The sequence below is a fragment of the Mustela nigripes genome, unplaced genomic scaffold (genome assembly GCF_022355385.1).
Source record: "Mustela nigripes isolate SB6536 unplaced genomic scaffold, MUSNIG.SB6536 HiC_scaffold_148, whole genome shotgun sequence".
In the NCBI taxonomy this organism is placed as follows: Eukaryota; Metazoa; Chordata; class Mammalia; order Carnivora; family Mustelidae; genus Mustela; species Mustela nigripes.
The window spans coordinates 9,196,153-9,216,915 of NW_026739562.1; the positions used below are offsets into that span (position 1 = coordinate 9,196,153).

At 47.2% G+C, this 20,763-nt stretch overlaps 3 protein-coding genes across 6 annotated transcripts; 2 read left to right on the forward strand and 1 right to left on the reverse strand.

Annotated features, from left to right (window-relative positions):
• The first annotated feature begins 2,079 nt into the window (after positions 1-2,079).
• Positions 2,080-7,786, forward strand: LOC132008519 (phosphatidylglycerophosphatase and protein-tyrosine phosphatase 1-like). The gene is made up of 4 exons (XM_059387163.1): positions 2,080-2,746; positions 2,861-2,941; positions 6,016-6,207; positions 7,446-7,786. The coding sequence occupies exons 1-4, from the start codon at positions 2,351-2,353 to the stop codon at positions 7,602-7,604; spliced, it is 828 nt and encodes a 275-aa protein (XP_059243146.1). The 5' UTR covers positions 2,080-2,350; the 3' UTR covers positions 7,605-7,786.
• A 1,975-nt stretch (positions 7,787-9,761) lies between these two features.
• On the reverse strand, positions 9,762-15,214 carry LOC132008518 (kelch repeat and BTB domain-containing protein 4). 4 transcript variants are annotated; one of them, XM_059387159.1, is made up of 4 exons: positions 15,121-15,214; positions 13,578-14,195; positions 11,485-11,591; positions 9,762-11,048 (listed from the first exon to the last, which is right to left on the reverse strand). In XM_059387159.1, exons 1-4 carry the CDS (start codon positions 15,137-15,139, stop codon positions 10,188-10,190), a joined length of 1,605 nt encoding a protein of 534 aa, XP_059243142.1. In that variant the 5' UTR covers positions 15,140-15,214; the 3' UTR covers positions 9,762-10,187. The 4 variants fall into 4 exon arrangements, with proteins under 4 accessions (XP_059243142.1, XP_059243145.1, XP_059243144.1 ...); XM_059387162.1 differs by having other exon boundaries at positions 13,578-14,191; positions 15,121-15,189; XM_059387161.1 differs by having other exon boundaries at positions 13,578-14,191; positions 15,016-15,180.
• Positions 15,215-15,218: 4 nt separating this feature from the next.
• LOC132008523 (NADH dehydrogenase [ubiquinone] iron-sulfur protein 3, mitochondrial) lies at positions 15,219-20,673 on the forward strand. Its single transcript, XM_059387167.1, has 7 exons — positions 15,219-15,366; positions 15,477-15,542; positions 17,163-17,260; positions 17,470-17,619; positions 18,711-18,836; positions 18,971-19,090; positions 20,425-20,673. The coding sequence occupies exons 1-7, from the start codon at positions 15,285-15,287 to the stop codon at positions 20,590-20,592; spliced, it is 810 nt and encodes a 269-aa protein (XP_059243150.1). The 5' UTR covers positions 15,219-15,284; the 3' UTR covers positions 20,593-20,673.
• Positions 20,674-20,763: the final 90 nt, after the last annotated feature.

Consider the following 20,763-nt stretch of genomic DNA (forward strand, 5'->3'; position numbering starts at 1 on the left):
GGTGAGAGAAGGGGCAAAGGGAGAGGGAGAAGCAGACTCCCTGCTGAGCAGAGAGCCCTACGCAGGACCCCTGGATCATGACCCAAGCTGAAGGCAGATGCTTAACTGATCCAGGGACCCTTAGTAACTCAGATTAATCAGGACTCTGCCACGTAGAACTCATTCCTGCTGAGATGATTCCAGCCGCCCTCATCACCACTCCAGTCCCCAAGAGGAGAAAAAGAGTGTGAAGGAGACTTGAGGAGTTACGGACTGGGCCTGTTCGTCTTGATGCTGGCGCACACATCACTTCCTCTCACGTTCCATCGGAGGCGACTGAGTCCTGTATCCCTTCTTACTGCAAGGGACACTGAGCATATGACGGCTCAGATATTGTAAGAGAAGTGGATAAAGAATTTTGGTGGACAGTTTGTCTCTAAAAAGAAAAAACCAAAATCCCTGGGGGAACATACATCTAACTGAAACAATTATCTCCACTACTGGAAACCCTCACTTTTTATATATCATTTTGAAGAGTTTGCATTTTTTAATAAACATATTACTATTATAATGAGAAACTACAAAGCAAAACCAGGGTAGAGGGAGTGACAATAAAATATCTGCATAAAAGCTGAAATTAAAAAAAAAAAACAAAAAACACACTAAACTCCTTGTTTATTTTTAATTTTTTTATTTTTAAAAAATTTTAATTTTTTTATTTTTAAAAAATATTTTGTCTATTGGGGCACCTAGGTGGCTCTTCTCCTTCGCCTGCTTCTCCCTCTCCCACTCCTCCTGCTTATAGTTCTTTCTCTTGCTGTGTCTCTCTCTGTCAAATAAATAAAATCTAAAAAAAAAGTTTTATTTATTTTTTAAGAGAAAGAGACAGCACGAGGGAGGAGGCAGGAGAGGGAGAAGCAGACTCCCCGCTGAGCAGCGAGCCTGATGTGGTCCTGATCCCAGGACCCTCAGATATGACCAGAGCCAAAGGCAGATGCTCAACCGACTGAGCCACTCAGGCACCCCAACTCCTTGGTTTTTTTATTTCTTTGTTTAGATTATTTATTTATTCACGAGAGAGAGAGGCAGAGGGAGAGGGAATGGGACGGGGAGAAGCAGGCTCCCCACTGAGCAGGGAGACAAACACGGGTCTCAATTTTAGGACTCTGGGATCCTGACCTGGGCAGAAGGCAGACACTTAACTGACAGAGCCACCCAGGAGTCCGCAATTCCTTGTTTTAAAAAACAAAAAACCAAAAAAGCTACTGAACTCCTTGTTAAAAAAAAAAAAAAAAAAAAAAGCTGAAACCACTTAATCAGTTTAAAAAAAAAAAAACCCAACGTAAATTTCCATCACAGAAGAATGGGTAAATAAATGATGGTATAGGCCTACTGGGTAAGTTATATCTCAACAAAGCTGTTCAAAAGTTTTCTAGTGGTACACATAGGAAATTAGAGGAAAAAACATGCATCTGAGGTGGTAAGATTATGGATAATTAAATTCTACTTTGCTGTATTTTCCAATTGCTATGAGTACGTATGACTTTTTTCTTGTTTTCTTAAGTAAACTCTAACCCCCATGTGGAGCTTGAACTCACAACCCCAAAAGATCAAGAGTTGCATGCTCCTCCCACTAGGCCATTTGCGCACCCCAAGTATGTATTACTTCTACAAGAAGAAAAGAAACCTTTTTAAAATAGCACCAGAACCATTTTCCACTTAAACGTAAATAAGCGGCATCACAACCATTTCTCTTACCTCTCTGTAGGGTGTGGTTTTTACATTTAAGCTTATCACAATACTTCAGTATATTTTCATAATTGTTAGATATTATATTTATGATTTATGTATTTTTTCTTCATACACACAGACACACACACACATATATATATACTGGGGTTTGGGCAGGAGGAGGGAGCAAGGGGTTCCGGCGATGGGAGGGTGGGAGGAGGGCCGTATCAGCCCAGGTGCCCCTCCAACCCTCTCCGCCGAGATAGGGGCCCCCACCCCTGAGATAGGAGGCCCCACCCCCGCCCGGGCTAAACGCTTAAAGCCCCTTCCACAACTCGGCCCTTCCGTGCTGCCCCGACCGCAGAGTCTCTTCCTGGGCTGCTCTTTCTTTCGGTGGGGTCACACCCTCACCTGGGGTCGCAGCCCCCTCCCTCTGCCCAGGGCCCGCTCTTCCTCGGCCCGGGACCGGTTCCGCTGCGGGGTCAGAACGCCCCCTCACCTGGGGTCCCAGTCCCTTCCCTCGGGAGGGAGGCCGCCGGCCCCGGGCAGGGGACCCTGTTTCACACGTGGTAGAGTCGCAGGCCTCGCGCCCAGGAATCCCTGGTCCCTCCCACAGGCCGGCGGCCCCTCCTCCCGAGCCATGGAGGCAGGCGGGGGGGGCCCCGGCTCTCTCGCCCAGCGCAAGGAGGCCGGGCCCAGAGTCTCGGCGCCCGAGAGGCCCACGCCGACCGCGTCGACTTCGCGGGAGGCGGTAGACGACTCGCCGCCCCCGTCCCCGCCGCCCACAGGGCTCCTCTCGCGGTCGCCGACCTCGAGCCTAGGCGCGGGCAGGTTGCGGCTGCGCCAGGCCGGCTGGGGCGGGATGGCGGCCGGCGCGCTCCTGGAGGCCGGCCTGGCCCGGGTGCTCTTCTACCCGACGCTGTTGTACACCGTGTTCCGTGGGAAAGTGCCGGGCCGGGCGCACCGCGAGTGGTACCACCGCATTGACCCCACGGTGCTGCTGGGGGCGCTGCCCCTGCGGAGCATGACGCGCCGGGTGAGCCGCGGCGGGGGAGCCGGGCCGGGAGGCCGGGCCGCGGCGGGACTGGGAGCCGGCGAGCGCCGCCCACTCCTCAGCGGCCCTGTCTGAGCCCCCTCTTTGCCTCGGCAGCTGGTACAGGACGAGAACGTGCGCGGGGTCATCACCATGAACGAGGAGTATGAGACGCGGTTCCTGTGTAACTCCTCAAAGGTGAGGGGCTGGCAGCGCGCCAGGGGGCAGGGGCAAGGGCAGGGGCGCCCGCCAGCCCTGCCCGCCACCCTGGCTGGGCCTGGGGGACCGGGGTGGGCGAAGTTGGTGGAGAGCGAGCTGCAGGTGACCGTGCACCAGAGACACGTGCCCGCAGGCTTTTTCCGCCTCTTCAGGAGGAGGGTCCGCCCTCTAAACTTAAATGGCTTCGCTGGAGGTAGAAACTAATTATGAAAGAGAAACCGACGTGAAAGGCATTTAAAAGCATTGACAAAGTCTGCCTACTCCGTTGTGCACAAATATATTCTTAATTTCCGTAATTGGGAGTCAGTAACCAAATCAAAAGGCAATTTTTCTAAGGCTTGATTTCATTCATTCAACACTTAGCGAGCACAACATCAAGCATTGCCTTAGGCATTCAAGATGAAGACCCTATAAACTCTAAGAAGAAAAGCCACCCCCCCCAGTCCCCAAGAGTAATTTATCATAAAACCACCCCCTGAAAAATTGTGTAGGTTTCATCTGGCATTAATTTGAGGGAATTTTTATTCATATGTTAACGATAAAGTGGAACTCCAAAGTATTGTCATACAGAGTTCAGACCTAAAACATAATTTTCATTAAGTTTCAATTCCTGTTTGTGGAACTCTCCACAATGGTTAATATAAAGACATTGCCCTGCGATGTCTGGGTGGATCACTCGGTTAAGCATGGGACTCTTGATTTTGGCTCAGGTCATGGTCTTAGTTCTTAGGTCTTAGGTCTGGCTCCTTTATGGGTGTGAAGCCTGCTTAAGATTGTCTCCCTCCCTTCCCCACATCAAATAAATAAACAATGATGTTGCCCTATCTTTATCATGTTGACATCTATTAGCTCTACACAGTCATCTTTCTTGTTTACTGATACAACCTGATGAAGATGCTATTATTTCAACCCATAGGTTTGTTGTTGTTTTTTTTGTGTGTGACCTTAGAAATGGACTCATATTTAAAATATATTCATTAATGGGATGCTGGGTGGCTCAGTGGGTTAAGCCTCTGCCTTTCAGCTCAGGTCATGATCTCAGGGTCCTGGGATCCAGCCCTGCATGGGGCTCTCTGCTCAGCAGGGAGCCTGCTTCCCCTCTCTCCCTGCCTGCCTCTCTGCCTACTTGTAATCTCTCTGTCAACTAACTAAATAAATATAATCTAAAAAAAGTTTAAAATATATTCATTAGTGATGACATACATTTTTAAGAAATGGGTAACAGTTCCTTGGACTGCCCAGAGTACTTTGCTACAAGGCCTCAGGAATTATTAGCCAAAATGTTAAATGTTCCTTCCTGTGATCAGTCCTGTGGTGTAAGAGTCACAAAAAGTCTTTGCGGGGGGGGGGGGGGGGGGGGGGGGGGGGGGGGGGGGGGGGGGGGGGGCTGGGTGGCTCAGTGGGTGGGCCGCTGCCTTCAGCTCAGGTCATGATCTCAGGGTCCTCGGATTGAGTCCCACATCGGGCTCTCTGCTTGCCAGGGAGCCTGCTTCCTCCTCTCTCTGCCTGCCTATCTGCCTGCCTCTCTGCCTACCTGTGATCTCTCTCTGTCAAATGGATAAATAAAATCTTAAAAAAAAAAAAAAAAGTCTTTGGGTCTGAGACATTGACACCTGTCGATGCAGCTACATTACCTAACTAGCCTAGAGAGCAGTGGTTCTCACATTTTAATAAGCATAAATATTATCGAGCAGTCTTGTTAAAATGGCAGATTTATAGGTACAACCCCCTAGAAATTCTGACTTAGGAACTTTAGGGTGGGTCCAGGAATCGAGTATTTAGCAAATTTCCTAGGTATTTCTGGCATAATTGATGCAAACCCCATGCTGCAAACCTGCTGTTTTTTGTTAATTTCATGAGCAGTATAAAATATTGACTTTCACTCAGTCATAAAGTCTTTGGTTCCAACTAAACAGCTTAACAGATTAGCTGGAGCCTATTTGGAGTCTTTTTTTTTTTCTTCCCCCTAAGATTTTACTTTTTAAGTAATTTAAGCCCAAGGTGGGACTTGAACTTAGAACCAGATCAAAAGTTGCAAGGTCAGCCAGGTACCACCTTATCTGGAGTCTTAAGGAAAAAAAACTGCTTGTTACGCCAGAGGCCTTATTTCATCTATTGCTTATTTTTTTCTGAAATGATAATGTACTAACAAAGGTAGGTGTGGTGTTTGAATTTTAAAATGGTAACTCTACTTTCTAGCATGTACTCTCTCAAAAAAATGAGGCAAAGAAGAGACTTAAAGAGAAATAAAAAGCTCTTGCAAAATATAGTAGTCCAACCCTACAGTCCGGTCACTGCACAGGTGCCACAATTATGCAAAAACAGTTATACAACTTTTGTAATGAATTTTATACAGCTAATATTATGCAGCTAAAGATTCAGATACCCAAAGGGTACTTTAAGAACATTTTAAATCTTTTTTTAAAAAGATTTTATTTATTTATTTGATAGAGACAGCGAGAGAGGGAACACAAGCAGGGAGAATGGGAGAGGGAGAGGCAGGCTTCCCGCTGAGCAGGGATCCTGATGTGGGGCTCGGTCCCAGGATCCTGGGATCATGACCTGAGCTGAAGGCAGATGCTTAATGACTGAGCCACCCAGGTGCCCCAAGAACATTTCAAATCTTGAACATAATTCTAACTCAGTAGCATAGCTGTTGTTTGATGAAAGACCAACCATGCAGGTCAGCTTTTTTTTTTTTTTTTAAGATTTTATTTATTTATTTGACACACAGAGAGAATACAGGCAGGGGGAGTGGTAGGGAGAGGGAGAAGCAGGCTCCCACAGAGCAGGAAGCCCAATGCTGGGCTCAATCCCAGGACTCTGGGATCATGACCTGAGCCAAAGTTTAACCAACTGAGCCACTTAGGTGCCCCAGGTCAGCCATTTTAAAGACATCTCTGTAAGAAGTTCCTTGTTTAGAAAATAGTAAACAGTATATTCACATTGTAGTAAACTCTAAGCTTCCTTGTTTGTTGTCTCTTGGTAGCCTGTATTCATACCACTCATGTTGGTTTTTTTTCATTCTTTTATGCTGGCGGACCTGGTTCCAGGAATGGAGGAACGTAGGAGTCGAGCAGCTGCGGCTTAGCACAGTAGACATGACTGGAGTTCCAACCTTGGCTAACCTCCAGAAAGGAGTCCAGTTTGCTCTCAAGTACCAGGAGCAGGGCCAGTCTGTCTATGTGCATTGTAAGGCTGGGCGCTCCAGGAGTGCCACTATGGTGGCAGCATATCTGATTCAGGTAGGAAAGGTTTTTCTGGACTGATCTATTTACAGCATATTTCTAGAACTTCAGTAACATGGTCTACTAGAAGGCCTTGGTGGCAGGAGCCATGTCCCCAGTTTCAGACTGTTGGGAGGTGGAAAGCACCTGAAGCCTGCAGATAGGCTGATCTCTGGCTTTGCCACCTAACAGCTGCGTGACCTCAGGCAAAAGTGGCTTCCCCTCTCTGATCCTCAAACTAAATGTGTCATGAAGCTTGAATGAGAAAGTATGTCAAGCATTGACCTACCTACAACAGGTACTCAAAAAATGAAGTTGCAAAGGATGTTAACACCAGAAAAAGGCTAAAATAAAAGCACTTCTTATAAATAGCATGTCAGAAGATCTAGTACTACAGATAATAGTGCTAGTCACTTACAGCTCTGTAGGACTCAAGATTTCTTAAAGTATTTCAGAATAAAGTTCCAGTATTAGTTTCTAGAAACAGAGGATCCAATGAAATTCTATTACTTTATGAAGGGCAGTTGTGAGGCTTTTAAGAACATTTATAAGCAAATACTCTGTAGTCCCTTATTCCCTATTACACAACTCCCAACTTGACTCATTTTTGTTACCTATCTGGCCCCTATAGAGCATTTTACTAAGTTATGTGAATAGTTTAAGGAAAAAAATGTAGAGATAACAGGCCTGACTTTGAGTTACTGTGGACTGGAAAGTATGTGATTTAATAGTATTAAAGCTTTGATCATTAGGACTCCATTTACTGGAAATGGGTGCTCAGGAGGATAGTTTGGATTTAGTGAGAATTGACCCAGCTGGGCTTGAAATCTGTAGTTTCTCAGTTTTATTGAGTTCTAAACCTGACGACACAGAAATAACCCTCCTACTTAAAGCTAAAAAGAGTGCTGTTTTCCTAGCCGTGGTGGCAAGTTGGATAAAAACATCTACCATATACTCTCTCCAGGAAACTCACAACCAACAGCCCAGCTCCCAGAGGACATCTAATAGGCCCATGCAGGCTTGAATTAGGATCTCAGCTTTGCATGTTCAGCCTTGTTTTTCCAGGGTTTGGCAGAGCAAGAATTAGGTAGAAAGACTGACTTGTTCCCTCAGCCTATTGCAAAGTATTGTGGGATTGGTTGACTGAAGTTTTTAAAAGAATGAAATTCTGAGAGTCCATTAGCACCTGTTATTAGGTCAAGGACACCTTAACACCTGCTCCTTTCTTTCTCTGATTTCCCAATCCTGTACTTCAGGTGTACAACTGGAGTCCAGAGGAGGCTGTAAGAGCCATCACCAAGATCCGGTCACACATCCACATCAGATCTGGCCAGTTGGAAGTTCTCAAAGAGTTCCACAAGGAGATTACTGCAGGGGCAGCAAAGGATAAGACTGGTCATACATCACAGACGTGAAATACACAGATCAGAAAGAACTCAAGACAACCCTGCTTGCTACAGATTCAAATGATTTTAACAGGACCAAGGGGATTTAAGCCCAGACTTGACATAGCAGAAGTGTGCTAAGTAATGGATAATTTTGCTCCCTTTGTCTTGTTTCACTTTCCTGATGGAACACTGTTGTGTGTCTAGAGAGATTTAGTGTGGCTTCAATTCACTGGTTATGGGGATATGGGACGAGGGTCCTTGTTTTCTCAAATAGGGTCAAAGAAATCTATTGTGTATCTAACACTCTGGCTAATGATATTTAGCATGATTCAGAAACATTTAACATTGGGAAAAGAGAGGAGAAATACTCAGCTCAGTTGTCAGACCCCAATTCACTGGCGCCAAGGGCTCTCTTCCCCTTTTGGAGCAGTGATCCTGTATGTAGAAAAGGAAGTACAGGATCCAATCCTGTACCTGTGGCGGGTATATAATCTGTTTACCTTAGGAAGTCACTCCTTCAAAATTCAAAACACACACACACGTATCCCTTCCAAAACTTTTATTTGTATGAACAGTTCCTAGCTCTTGGCTTACCTTAGGGCTTTTAAAAGAGTAAAGACCTTATATACTTAAATTTGAAAAAAGTTTCTGCTATTAATCAGAAATAATATTATTTCTTTCTGGCTTACTCCTTGGAGTAAATAAAACATAAAACCAAAGTGTTAGGCGCCCAGGTGGCTCAGTCGGTTGAGCATCTGTCTTCGGCACAAGTCATGATCCCAAGTCCTGGGATCAAGTCCTACACTGGGCTCCCTGCTTGGTGGGGAGTCTGCTTTTCCTTCTGCCCCTCCCCTGCTCGTTCTCTCTCTCTCTCTCTCTCTATCTAATAAATAAAAAGAAATCTTGAGGGGCACCTGAGTGGTTCAGTGGGTTAAGCCGCTGCCTTCGGCTCAGGTCATGATCTCAGGGTCCTGGGATCGAGTCCCGCATCGGGCTCTCTGCTGAGCAGGGAGCCTGCTTCCTCCTCTCTCTCTCTCTCTGCCTGCCTCTCTGCCTACTTGTGATGTCTCTCTGTCAAATAAATAAAATAAAAAATCTTTAAAAATATATATATATAAAAAAAAAAAAAAGAAAGAAATCTTGAAAACAAAAACAAGAGCAAAAAAACCAAAGTATTCACTGGGTATTTATCCCAAAGATACCAATGTAGTGATTTGAAGGGGCACCTGCACCCCAATGTTTATAGCATTAATGTCCACAATAGCCAAACTATGGAAAGAGCCCAGATGTCCATCAACAAATGAATGGATAAAGATAATATGGTGTATATATATATATATATATATATATATATATACACATACACACATCTATACATACAGTGGAATATTACTTAGCCACGAAAAAAACCCTGAAACCTTGCCATTTGCAAAGACATGGATGGAACTAGAGGGTATTCTGCTAAGCGAAATAAGTCAATCAGAGAAAGACAATTATATGACCTCACTGATAGGCAGAATTTAAGAAACAAAGCAGAGGATCATAGGGGAAGAGAGGAAAAAATTAAACAAGATGACACCAGAGAGGGAGACAAACTATAAAAGACTCTTAATCTCGGGAAATAAGCAGGGTTGCTGGAGGGGGTGTGTGTGGGGGAATGCGGTGACTGGGTGATGGACACTGGGGAGGGTATGTGTTGTGGTGAGAACTGGGTATTGTATAAGACTGATGAATCACAGACCTGTACCCCTGAAACAATACAGTCTAAGGAAAAAAAATAAATAGCATGTATATTGAGGAAAAAAAGAAAACCTCCAGGGGCGCCTGGGTGGCTCAGTCGTTAAGTGTCTGCCTTCAGCTCGGATCATGATCTCCAGGTCCTGGGATCAAGCCCCACATCCAGCTCCCTGCTCAGCGGGAAGCCTGCTTCTCCCTCTCCTACTACCCCGCTTATGTTCCCTCTCTGTCTCTGTCAAATAAATTTTTTAAATCTTGGAAAAAAAAAGAAAAAGAAACCCCCCCCCCAAAACAAACAAAATCCCAAAGTGTTGATTTCCTGAGAGAGAGGTGAGAAAACACGAGATGCAGTGTCCTGAATTCTAGAGTTGGTGCTTGCTGGTGAAGGACACCTTCAGCTTAGACCATTCTTCCAACCAAAGCCTGAAGGAAAACTCTAACACTTAATTCTTCGTGGAAAATTACCAATTAGCCACTTTGCAGGTTACAGAAAAAAGGAAGATGGGGGCATTTTCCTTTTGTCCTGGGATCAGCAGTGCTTCTACTTGACATTGATCAGGGAACGAGAGGCGGCTGTGCCTATGGTCTGAGAAATGGCTTGCTCGGAGCCATCTGCAGGGAGGCACAGGATTACCAGGGGACAGCATAGGACAGATGGCCTACTCTTGGAGCAGCCACCTGAGCAGCAGCAGTCTAAAAAAGCCCCAAATGAAACACCCTTATAGGTTCAGGAAAGACTGAGGTGCTGCCCTTTCTAACATGTGCCAAAAAAATAACATAGAACTCTGATCAGGGCCCCAAGGACTTTGAATTTGGATGGATAGGTGCTGGAAAACGGGAGGGTAAAAGTCAGCTGCTCTTCCCCCCACAGCCTTAGGCCAACACAAACTGCAAATTAGTTAGTAGCACCTTAATGCCTCTGGTGACAGTTACAGCTGATGTGGCAGGGTCAAGCTTGTAGGTGTTAGCATCCCCCTTTTTATATCGGTCCCGAAAAACATAGATGCTTCCGTTACAGCTGGCGATCTTCCAGAGGGATGGGGCAGAGCTCCAGGCCTCAGGAAGGCAAAGCCGGGTAAAGCTGTCTAGCAGGGGATTGTAGCACACCAGGGAGTCCCCTTCAGCCACGATGAACACTAGATCCTTATGCACAGCTGCGTGCATGCGACCTGCGAAGGGCAAAACATAGGGCTTCACATGGCATTTGTCTGTCTCTGTGTCAAAGCACTGGATGAGTCGGGAAGGTTTGGTAAAGAAGTCCAGGTCATTCTCCTCCCCGCCCAGTAAGTAGATGATCCCGTTAAGGTTGGCACCAGCAGCCCCTGACACAGCCACCTCTAGCTGCGTCGTCTCTGTCCAGACGTTATCACCTACCCGGTAATAGATAACTGCATTGGAGAGGGTATCCTGCAGTGTCTTGCCACCCAGTGAATAGATAGCATCTTTCCCAGGCACAGACACCAGGGTGTGCTGGAGCCGGTCCCGGGGCAGAGGCGCACACCACTCCCAGTCCACAGTGGCATTGTTGCACTTCCACATGCGCCGTGGGATGGACCCTCCCACCACGTATAAGTCTCCACCATGCTTACAGGCTGCAGTGATCTGGTGGCACAAGCTGTTTTGGCCACTTACACTGATGGAGTCATCTTCTGCACAGTGTAAGGACACAGCCAACGAGTGGGTACGAGATGACTCTTTGCCGATCAGGTAAATGTGCACATTCTCCCCGATCTCCTATTGGCAAAATTAAAATCATAGATGACATCTATCAGTTCTAGGCTAAGGCTCAGCTGACACCTACCCTTAAGGTTCTGGACCACACACGTGAATCCTGCTCTAACCTACTACCCTCAAGTTACTGTGTGTCATCCTGATGTCCTCCAGTCACTTTCAGACATTTTATGCTGGGGCAGAGAATATGTTGTTTTCATTCCGAGCGGGTGCTTTAGGAAAAAGGTGCTTAGGATAATGCAATAGTGAAAGTAGTTCTCTCAAGGAACTTTGTGGAGCTCAGAGGCTGGTGGTTTCTGGGCTCATGCAGACATCCTCCTCCCCAGTGCTTAACTTTGAGCCAGAGAGGACTCATTCACCAGCTATCAAAGAGGCCAGATTAATAGCTGGAATGCATAGATATTATGGTGTCCCAACCCTACAGAGAAATCTGCCTTACCTTCAAGCTAGTTCTGAGTGACTCCGCAAAAGCCTCTCTTTCTTCTTTATTGAAATTGATCCAGGCTTCTATTGCCTCTGTTGGGTTCTGGGAACATGGAACTCCATCTGTGAGAGTCAAAGGAAAGACACGGTCAATGGCGATCCAATAACCCAAAAGGGAAATTTAGAGCCAGTGTGAATCACTTTGTTGGACTATCACTCTGTGTGTGCGTGTGTGTGTGTGTGTATAAGAAATAAACCTAAATTGCTTACCTCGCTTGCACAGTCAGGATTGTTTTTTAAAGATTTATTTACTGGGCACGTGGGTGGCTCAGCTGGTTAAGCATCCGACTCTTGGTTTTGGTTCAGGTCATGATCTCATGGTCGTGAGACTGAGCCCCACATGGGGATCTCTGCTTAGTGCAGAGTCTGCTTCAGATTCTTTCTCCTTCTCCCTCCCCTTCTGCTCCTTCCCATTTGCACCCTCACATATGCACTTGCTCTTTAAAATAAATAAAATCTTCTAAAAAAAGATTTAAGAGAGCATGCAAGAGCGCAGGGGGAGGGGTGGTACAAAGGAAGAGGCAGAGAGGATCTCAAGCAGACTGACTCTTTGCTGAGTGCAGAGCCCCACATGAGGCTTGATCTTACAACACGAAGACCAGGACCTGAGCTGAATCCGTGAGAACAAAGCTCATCAATCAACCCACCCAGGCACTCCCAGGGTCAGGATTGTTAAAGTTGGCTCTTCACTTAAAATGTCTGTTATGTAGATATCTTTTTTTTTCCCCTCAAAACTTTTTTTTTTTTTAAGATTTTGTTTATTTATTTGACAGAGAGACACAGCAAGAGAGGGAACACAAGCAGGGGGAGTGGGAGACAGAGAAGCAGGCTTCCCGCTGAGCAGGGAGCCTGATGTGGGACTCAATCCCAAGACCCCAGAATCATGACCTGGGCCGAAGGCAGACACTTAATGACTGAGCCACCCAGGAGCCCCATGTTTTTGTGTTTTTTTTAAAGATTTTATTTATTTATTTGACAGACAGAGATCACAAGTAGGCAGAGAGGCAGGCAGAGGAAAGGAAGCAGGTTCCCTGCTGGGCAAAGAGCCCGATGTGGGGCTCGATCCCAAGACTCTGGGATCATGACCTGAGCCGAAGGCAGAGGCTTTAACCCACTGAGCCACCTAGGCGCCCCCCCATCTTTTTTAAAGATTTTTATTTATTTATCTGACAGAAAGAAAAACAGACAGCGAGAGCAGAAACACAAGCAGGAGGAGTGGGAGAGGGAAGGCAGGCTTCCCGCCAGGCAGGGAGCCCGATGCGGGGCTCAATCCCAGGATCCTAGGATCATGACCTGAGCCAAAGGCAGAGGCCCAACCATCTGAGCCACCCAGGTGCCCCTGTTATGTAAATATCTTAAGTCATCATCAATTTACTTAATCAGTCTCATAGGTACAGGGAAAATGCAGGATAGATGAGAACATTTATATACAAAACAGCTCCTCACTACCTTTTGGGGATAAGCACTGCTTCTTTTTTTTTTTGATTCAATACTTGTATATAGCTGACCCTTAAAAAACACGGATGGGTGGGTACGCTTATATGCAGATTTTTTTCCAATAAATGCAGTATAATATTGCAAATGTATTTTCTCTTCCTTATGATTTTCCGAATAACATTTTCTTTTTTCCAGTTTTATTCTAAGAACACAGTACATAATACATACAACACACAAAATGCATGTTGATTTCTTATGCTACTGATAATGCTTCCGATCAATAATGGGGATTTGTTAAGTTTGAGCGGAGTCAAAATTATACATGGATTTTGACCATGCAGAGGTCGCAATCCTTATCCCCACACTGGTCAAGGATTAATTGTGCATCACAAAGTACTGCTTTTCTTTTCCAGGGTTCTTCCTCTGGAAAGGATTGCCTATGACAGCAGCTAAAAATCTCACCTTGGTCTCTAAAGGATCTAAATTCCTACCAGGAATAATAATGTCAATTAATACCAGAAAGCCTGAAGATTCCTTTCTCCTGAACTAGAATCTCCACTAAAGATCATACCCAACTAGTTGAGTATGATGTGCCCCTCTACCTCAACTTACCCGAGATGATATCAGTGAGTAGGTGGTGGGGCAGGTGGAGAAATTCCTCTGTGCTCTGCAGCTGGGCCAGGTGGGCCTTGGCACAGTGTTTGGCAGCAGTGTAGAGCTCAGGATCACTGTGCCTATCTGCCAGCCACATCACCTGAAGGCAGTTCCCCACCTGCACTGTGCGGGCCAAAAACCGAGAACATTCCTCAAAGAGAGATGTCAGTTGATACATGTCTGACACCTCATAAATTTCCTGTAGTTCTTCAGCTCGAAGTTTCACAGTCCCGTGGTAGATATAATCCACCAAGAGCTGGAAAACCGACTCGCTGACATCCTGCAGTACAATCACTCGGTTGTGAGCCTCCTTCAGGTTCGAAGTGAACATGGACCGGAAAAAACAGCTCTGAGCTGAGAGGACCAGTCGGTGGAGCTGAAACTCCCGGCCTTCCACTGAGATGGTGACATCAGCAAAGAGCTCTTCCTCCAGACACAGTTTCATGATGCCCTGAGCCACACGGCCGGAGTGTGACCTATCTTTAAAAGTGTAGTTCACAAAGTAGTTTTCATCCATGGATGCTCCAGGCTCCTCTGGTGATTCCATGGTAGCCAACTTCTCTCTCTGCCAGCTGTCTGCAAAGCAACACCACCCTGAGTAATGGGGAATCCACAGTCTATGAATCCAACTGCTCAATTCCGGGAGGGAGAAGGTAAAAGAGACAGCAAAGTGGGTGGGGATTGGCCTTAGTCCTAATGACATTTTAGCACCTCTCCTCTAACCAAAACTGAGTTCATTCTCCTGCACTGGCACTCCATCCCTAATGAAATCAGTAAAATATCCTATTCTTGGTGTTTCCCTAAGAAAACAGAATATTCCTTTCCATGATCTAATAAAAGCCTTGGAATTTAGGCCGACATGTGAAAGCCAGGCGCTGGCGGAAGCTTATGATCTTAAGCCTGGCAAAAAGCCTTACTAACCAAATGACTATTGGGCACAAAACTAGTGACGTTCTGGGCAGCAGAACCCGACAAACAGACCCCCGCTTTCCTGTGGCAAAGGTCCCTCTTCCCCCGCGAATGGAGTTCAGACCTCCCAAAATGAGGCTTGCCCTGGGATATCGATTAGCCCCACATTTTCTCTTTTCTGCTTCTCTCCTGCACTTCCCTGCTCGCCCTAAAGACTCCCTAAGACTCCGTCCCAGAACGCGACGAAGCCCAGTCCTCCCTAGCCCGGGGCATTAGTAGGCCCTTCGCCTTGAGCTGTGTCCCCGCGCCACCTGGAGTCGCCTAGGAAACGGTCGCTAGGGAAACCGTTCATCTCTCCACCGCCCCCGACTCCCCTCCACACCCCCTTCCCGGCGCCCGCCGGCCCACGTCAAAAGCTTAGCTCCGGGAGCGGGGGAGGGGAGTGGAATGTGGAACCCAGAACTCCCGCCCCTTCCCCTCCTCTCACCCGTCGGGTTCTTTAGGGTCCTCGCTTTCTCTCCAGCCTCTGCCACACCAAACTAAGATCACCTTCACCTCACGGTTTTCCCACCTGCCTGCCTCGGTTTCTCACCTGCCTTCTCTCCTTTCATTCCTAAGCCCGGAATCCGGAACCTCTGCTTTCCGCCCCGCGTCCGCCCGGAAGAAAATCAGACACACACTTCCGCTTCCGGTCCGTGCCCTTGGGGCTCCGTGCCCTGTGGGTCTTGCCTTGGCTGCCTGCTTACATCGGGAAACATGGCGGCAGCGGCGACGGCGGCGGCGGCGGCGGCGAGGGGCTGGTGGCGGGGCCTTATGGGGTCCGTGGCGCTGGCCAGGGGTAAGCCGGGGGCAGCTGGCTGCGGCCCGGGGCGGGAGCGGAGGCGCGCTTAGCGAAGGGAGCCCATCAAGCCTCACTTCACGCTTGTGTCTTTTTATCTTCCGGTGCAGGGGCCGGGCGACCTTCGGTGCTGTTGCTGCCGGTGAGGAAGGAAAGCACCGCGGCCGACACGCGCCGTGAGTATGTGCGGGCCGGGCCCTTCTCGGGACTGTAGGCGGGGGACCCTTCATTCTTTTCGTCAGGTGTTTGCCCTGGGATGCCCTTCCCCGTGTCCTCTGTCAAATCTATGCTTGCGGAGACCTGACTGTAGTAGGTCTCATTCTGCGAGCGGACTCGGGCTCTCCCTGTGTTCTTGTGTCTCCCTGTTATGGCCCTGATTACCCCTTGTCCGTTTCCGTGATTCCTTTTCTCTCTGATTAACTGTCAGCTCTTAGAGCCATGTTAAGATAGTAGCTCACATTGAGTACTTGTGTGTTAGGCAGCTTGCTAAGTGGCTTAGCGAATCATTTTATTTAGTCTTCAGAACAATCCTAGGAGGTAGATAGCATTGTGATCCTCCTGCTGTGGATTAGGAAACAATTCAAAGAAGTAACTTGCCCAGAGTCACAGAGGTAGTGAGTAGCGGAGTAGGCCTGCCTGCTGCCAAAAGCAGAGAGCACTTAACCATGGTGTGTGCACCCTGTGATGTGTGGGTACTCAGTGACTGAGGGATGCATGAATGGGTGTACGGAGATATATTACAATCAGCATAAGCAGAGTCAGGAGACCTGGCATTTCCCCCTTTTGGACCTCAGTTTACTCATCAGTGGGGGGAAAAGTTTTGTTGTTGTTTTTTTAAGATTTTATTTATTTGAGAGAGAAATTGCAACACAGCGAAAGAGAGAAAGAGAGCGTGAGTAAGGCGGAGAGGGAGAGAACAGAGTGAACCAACTGAACCACCTAGGCACCCCCCTCAAAAAAGTTTTCCACTAGATAATCTTTGAGGGCCCTTCAGCCCTGAAGTTCTTAGTTTGAGAACCTGCTGTGAGCCAGGTGCTAAGGAGATACAAAGAAGCAAAAGTCCCGGTTCCCACCTTAAAGAGTTCCTGGTCTGGTAAGAGAGTTGAGATAAGGGGCGCCTGGGTGGCTCAGTGGGTTAAAGCCTCTGCCTTCGGCTCAGGTCATGGTCTCTGGGTCCTGGGATCGAGTCCCACATCGCGCTCTCTGCTCCGCAGGGACCCTGCCCCCCACCCCTGCCTACTTGTGATCTGTCAAATAATAAATAAAATCTTAAAAAAAAAAAAGAGTTGAGATAATATGCTGCTTTAGCAGAAATGTAGGTGTTGTGAAGGAAGAACCAGGGAATAGCTTTGAGAAGAGGCAAATACCCCAACTGCAGTAATAAGAAGAGTCTTTGTAGGGGCGCCTGGGTGGCTCAGTGGGTTAAGCCGCTGCCTTCGGCTCAGGTCATGATCTCAGGGTCCTGGGATCGAGTCCCGCATCGGGCTCTCTGCTCAGCAGGGAGCCTGCTTCCTTCTCTCTCTCTCTGCCTGCCTCTCAGTGTACTTGTAATTTCTCTCTGTCAAATAAATAAATAAAATCTTTAAAAAAAAAAAAAAAAAAAGAAGAGTCTTTGTAGATTCTGAGGTGACATTTTTCCAAAGTTTTCCCTGGAAGAGGAATTCTCCACCTTCCCCTTCTTCAAGGTTCTGCAGGGAGCCCTGCTGGGAGACAACACTGCTTGTGAGCCCGAGACTGAATGCAGGGGTGGCTGCTACCTTCTCCATTCCTTTGTTAAATATGCCTTCTCCTTCCAGCCACTGTCAGACCACGGGATGATGTGGCCCACAAGCAGCTCTCAGCATTTGGAGAGTATGTGGCTGAAATTCTGCCCAAGTATGTCCAGCAAGTTCAGGTAATATTCACAATGGTTGTTTGGTCATGGGTCAAGAAAGAACCATGTTTTTAGGGCATGTAGGAGTAGGCAGCCTTGGGTCAAAGTAACCAGTCTCTTCTGTGCCACTTGGTGTTCTTTCTCTGTTCTAAACCAGGAGACTCCGGGTGAAGTTAGCTGCTCTTTCAAGAGCTCTTTGTTCCTTCGTTTCTCCCTTTTCATGTCTGCAGGTGTCTTGCTTCAATGAGTTAGAGATCTGTATCCATCCTGATGGAGTCATCCCAGTGCTGACTTTCCTCAGGGATCACACCAATGCACAATTCAAGTCCTTGGCTGACTTGACAGCAGTGGACATCCCCACTCGGCAGAACCGTTTTGAGGTCAGCTGGGAAATTTGAGATTTGGTGGGTAAAGAAGAGGGACTACGGGTCCTAGAGTAATAGCTACCAATGGGAGCCGCAGGCCTCCCTAGTTTTAGTTCAGGTCAAACAGTACAACACAGCAGTTAAACTAGGGCCACAGATCAAGCAAACCTCAAGTTTGAGTCCTAGCTCTGCCACTAATAGGCTACATTTTTAACTTCAGACATTTTAATTTTTCTAAGCTTAAGATTTCTTTGTTTCTTTTTTAAGGTTACTTATTTTTTTGAGAGAGAGCACGCATGCACAAACAGGGTAGGGACAGAGGGAGAAGCAGACTCCCTGCTGAGTGGGGAGCCTGATCCCAGGACCCTAAGATCATGACCCAAGCCAGAGTCAGATGCTTAACCTATCAAGCCACCAAGGCACCCCTAAGCTTTACATGTTCAAAATAAGAATAAAATTGTCCCTACCTCATAGAGTGGTTGTGAGGATGAAATGAGATAGTACAAGTAGACTTCCAGCACATGGTATGTTCTTAATACATTTAGCTGTTGATATTTACTGATCATCTATTTGCCAGATCTTGGGATTAAAGGGAAAGTAATACCCAATACCTGCCTTTAAGGAGTCCCCCCAACTCTGGTGAGGGAGAAGGACACATAAAGAGCTGACCGTGATAACATGTAATGCGTGATGTTAGAGGATAGGAGAATACGGGGGGGCACTCAGTTCTGTCTGGGATGCTCTGAAGAAGGAAGGAGTGAGTGTTTGTGCTGAACCTTCATGGGTGACCAAGAGACCAGGAATTAGCCCAGTAAGGACTGGGGCTGGGAGAGGGGAGACCAGAGTCATCCCAGACAGAGGGAACAGCATAGGCAACGACAAACATGCTGACATGCTAAGCTTCAGCGTGGCTTAGGCTTTCAGAAGTAGTTCTAAATAGAGGAGAATCTTGAGGTTTTTGAGCTTTAGGACAGAAGAAACGTTCCAGGTAGAACCCTAACCCACCTTGTATCCTCGTTATTGGTGTTCTCATTCGGGGACTCTCCCCACCCCCCACCCAGACCCTGTGGCCATCTTGGTCTTCCAGCTCCTTTTGCTCTCCCTAGATTGTTTACAACCTGCTTTCTCTGCGCTTCAACTCTCGGATCCGTGTGAAGACCTACACAGATGAGCTGACACCCATCGAGTCCACGGTTTCTGTGTTCAAGGCAGCTAACTGGTATGAGAGGGAGGTGAGTTACTGGACATGGCAGATCCTGTCTCTAGGCCAGAGTTGCAGAATTGGCTGAAACTCTTGTGTGCAGTGCCTCCTCAACCCTGTGTTGGTCATGATGGACTAGTTGCCTGAGGCCTCTTTTTTTTCTAGATCTGGGACATGTTTGGAGTCTTCTTTGCTAACCACCCTGACCTAAGAAGGATTCTGACAGACTATGGCTTTGAGGGACATCCTTTCCGAAAAGACTTTCCCCTGTCTGGCTACGTTGAGGTAGGAGGAACCATGGAACTGGGGCAGCAGCCTCAGTGAGAGACTGGCAGGGAACCTGGGATATCCTGGGCATGGCAGGAAATATGGTCTGTGTATTGTGGTGGGCCTAAGAGCATAGACTCGGGGCGGGAGAACATAGGCTCTAGATTCAAATCCTAGCGTCACTTCTGTAGTCTGGGGCCTGTTACTTAATTTCTCTATGACAATTTTCTCAGCTTCAAAATGGGAACAGTAGTACTTAACTAATAAGATTTATGGTGAGTTGAATGATGTATGTGTATAGCCTGGTGTCCTGTAACTACTCAGTTGACTTTAGCCATTATCATAATGATCATTTTAATGACCAGGGCAACCTTGAGGACACACTTCGTCTGTTCACAAGATTTAAAAGCGAAGTGGGATGTGACTTGATCGGTAATCATGTGCGTGGACACTTGGTGACAGAGGCATTTTACCCTGCCCTGGACCTCTGAGAAGGCAGCTGACAGGGAGGACACTAAACATTTAGCCCTTGAGAACGCTCAGAGGCAGGATAATTAACATGTGACTACAGAGGCCTTATGGAGAATTCCAGTGCTTTGCTTTACCACCTTTGTGCTACAGGTTATTCATAAGCAGGAAGACGGTCTATTGCATACATACATTTGTGATTTTGTAGCAAAGTAACTTTTCAGAAATGTTGAGATAGTAGCCATCTACCTTTTCTCCTCTGTACCCAGAAATGCCTGTTTTCTCAGTGTTTTGCATGGGCCCCTTTGCTTCTCCAGCTGCTTGTGGTTAGGGCTACTTCCCTCTCCTCGTTTTCACGGTCTCCCTTATCTGGTTGCCTCTTCATCCACCACCAGTTTGTCTTTACCTTATCCAACTGATCCTCCCATCAAGAAAAGCAATCCCAAATTTACTGCCTTGCATCTTGAGTGATAATGCCAAAAGCCACATGGTCGGAACTTGAGTGCTTGCCAGTTTAGGGTCACTCTTTTCAGCCACTGACTTGCTTCCTAATCCTGGGCTGATGCTCACCATTTCTTTATAAGGATGGGTAGGTAAGCATAGTAATTTGTGCTGGAAAAGGAGCTCAGAGTTTATGTGAGCATGGTGAGCAGGGGAGCCTGGCTGGATGACAGCAGGCCACTTTGGACTAAGGGTGGGATGTGACTTGATCGGTAATCATGTGCGTGGACACTTGGTGACAGAGGCTGGGATCACACTCAAGGACAAAGAAGTAATGCGGTTGGTGAAGTCACCTGTGCCCTTGGAAAAGGAGGCTCCTTAGCGGCTCAGTAGCTCTGAACGAGGTCTTCCACAGTGCTTAAGCCTGTCTTTCTCTTCCGCAGTTACGCTATGACGATGAGGTGAAGCGGGTGGTGGCTGAGCCAGTGGAGTTGGCCCAGGAGTTCCGCAAGTTTGACCTGAATAGCCCATGGGAGGCTTTCCCTGCCTATCGCCAGCCCCCTGAGAGTCTCAAGCTTGAAGCAGGAGACAAGAAACCTGAAACCAAGTAGCTCCAGGGAAGGCATGTTGATAATAGAAAGCGCTTTATCTATAACTGAGCATCCCTGTAAATAAACTCCTGAGACTAACCACTTCTTGTGTGCTTAATGGTAGAAATGAAGCTTGACTTGGGAGAGGGGAGATTCAGCAGGAGTTTTTTCCATCTTCCTTAAAGTGAATAC

What these genes read in the sequence shown, in the direction of transcription:
- LOC132008519 (XM_059387163.1), top strand. Translation starts at nt 2,351, where the DNA reads ATGGAGGCAGGCGGGGGGGGCCCCGGCTCTCTCGCCCAGCGCAAGGAG. An exon ending in TGCGGAGCATGACGCGCCGG is followed by an intron (nt 2,747 to 2,860) that starts GTGAGCCGCGGC and finishes TTGCCTCGGCAG; the next exon opens with CTGGTACAGGACGAGAACGT. An exon ending in TGGCAGCATATCTGATTCAG is followed by an intron (nt 6,208 to 7,445) that starts GTAGGAAAGGTT and finishes CCTGTACTTCAG; the next exon opens with GTGTACAACTGGAGTCCAGA.
- LOC132008518 (XM_059387159.1), bottom strand. An exon ending in ACTCACTGATATCATCTCGG is followed by an intron (nt 11,592 to 13,577) that starts GTAAGTTGAGGT and finishes TGACTCTCACAG; the next exon opens with ATGGAGTTCCATGTTCCCAG. An exon ending in CACTCAGAACTAGCTTGAAG is followed by an intron (nt 11,049 to 11,484) that starts GTAAGGCAGATT and finishes TTTTGCCAATAG; the next exon opens with GAGATCGGGGAGAATGTGCA.
- LOC132008523 (XM_059387167.1), top strand. Translation starts at nt 15,285, where the DNA reads ATGGCGGCAGCGGCGACGGCGGCGGCGGCGGCGGCGAGGGGCTGGTGG. An exon ending in CTCGGCAGAACCGTTTTGAG is followed by an intron (nt 17,620 to 18,710) that starts GTCAGCTGGGAA and finishes TGCTCTCCCTAG; the next exon opens with ATTGTTTACAACCTGCTTTC. An exon ending in CTAACTGGTATGAGAGGGAG is followed by an intron (nt 18,837 to 18,970) that starts GTGAGTTACTGG and finishes TTTTTTTTCTAG; the next exon opens with ATCTGGGACATGTTTGGAGT.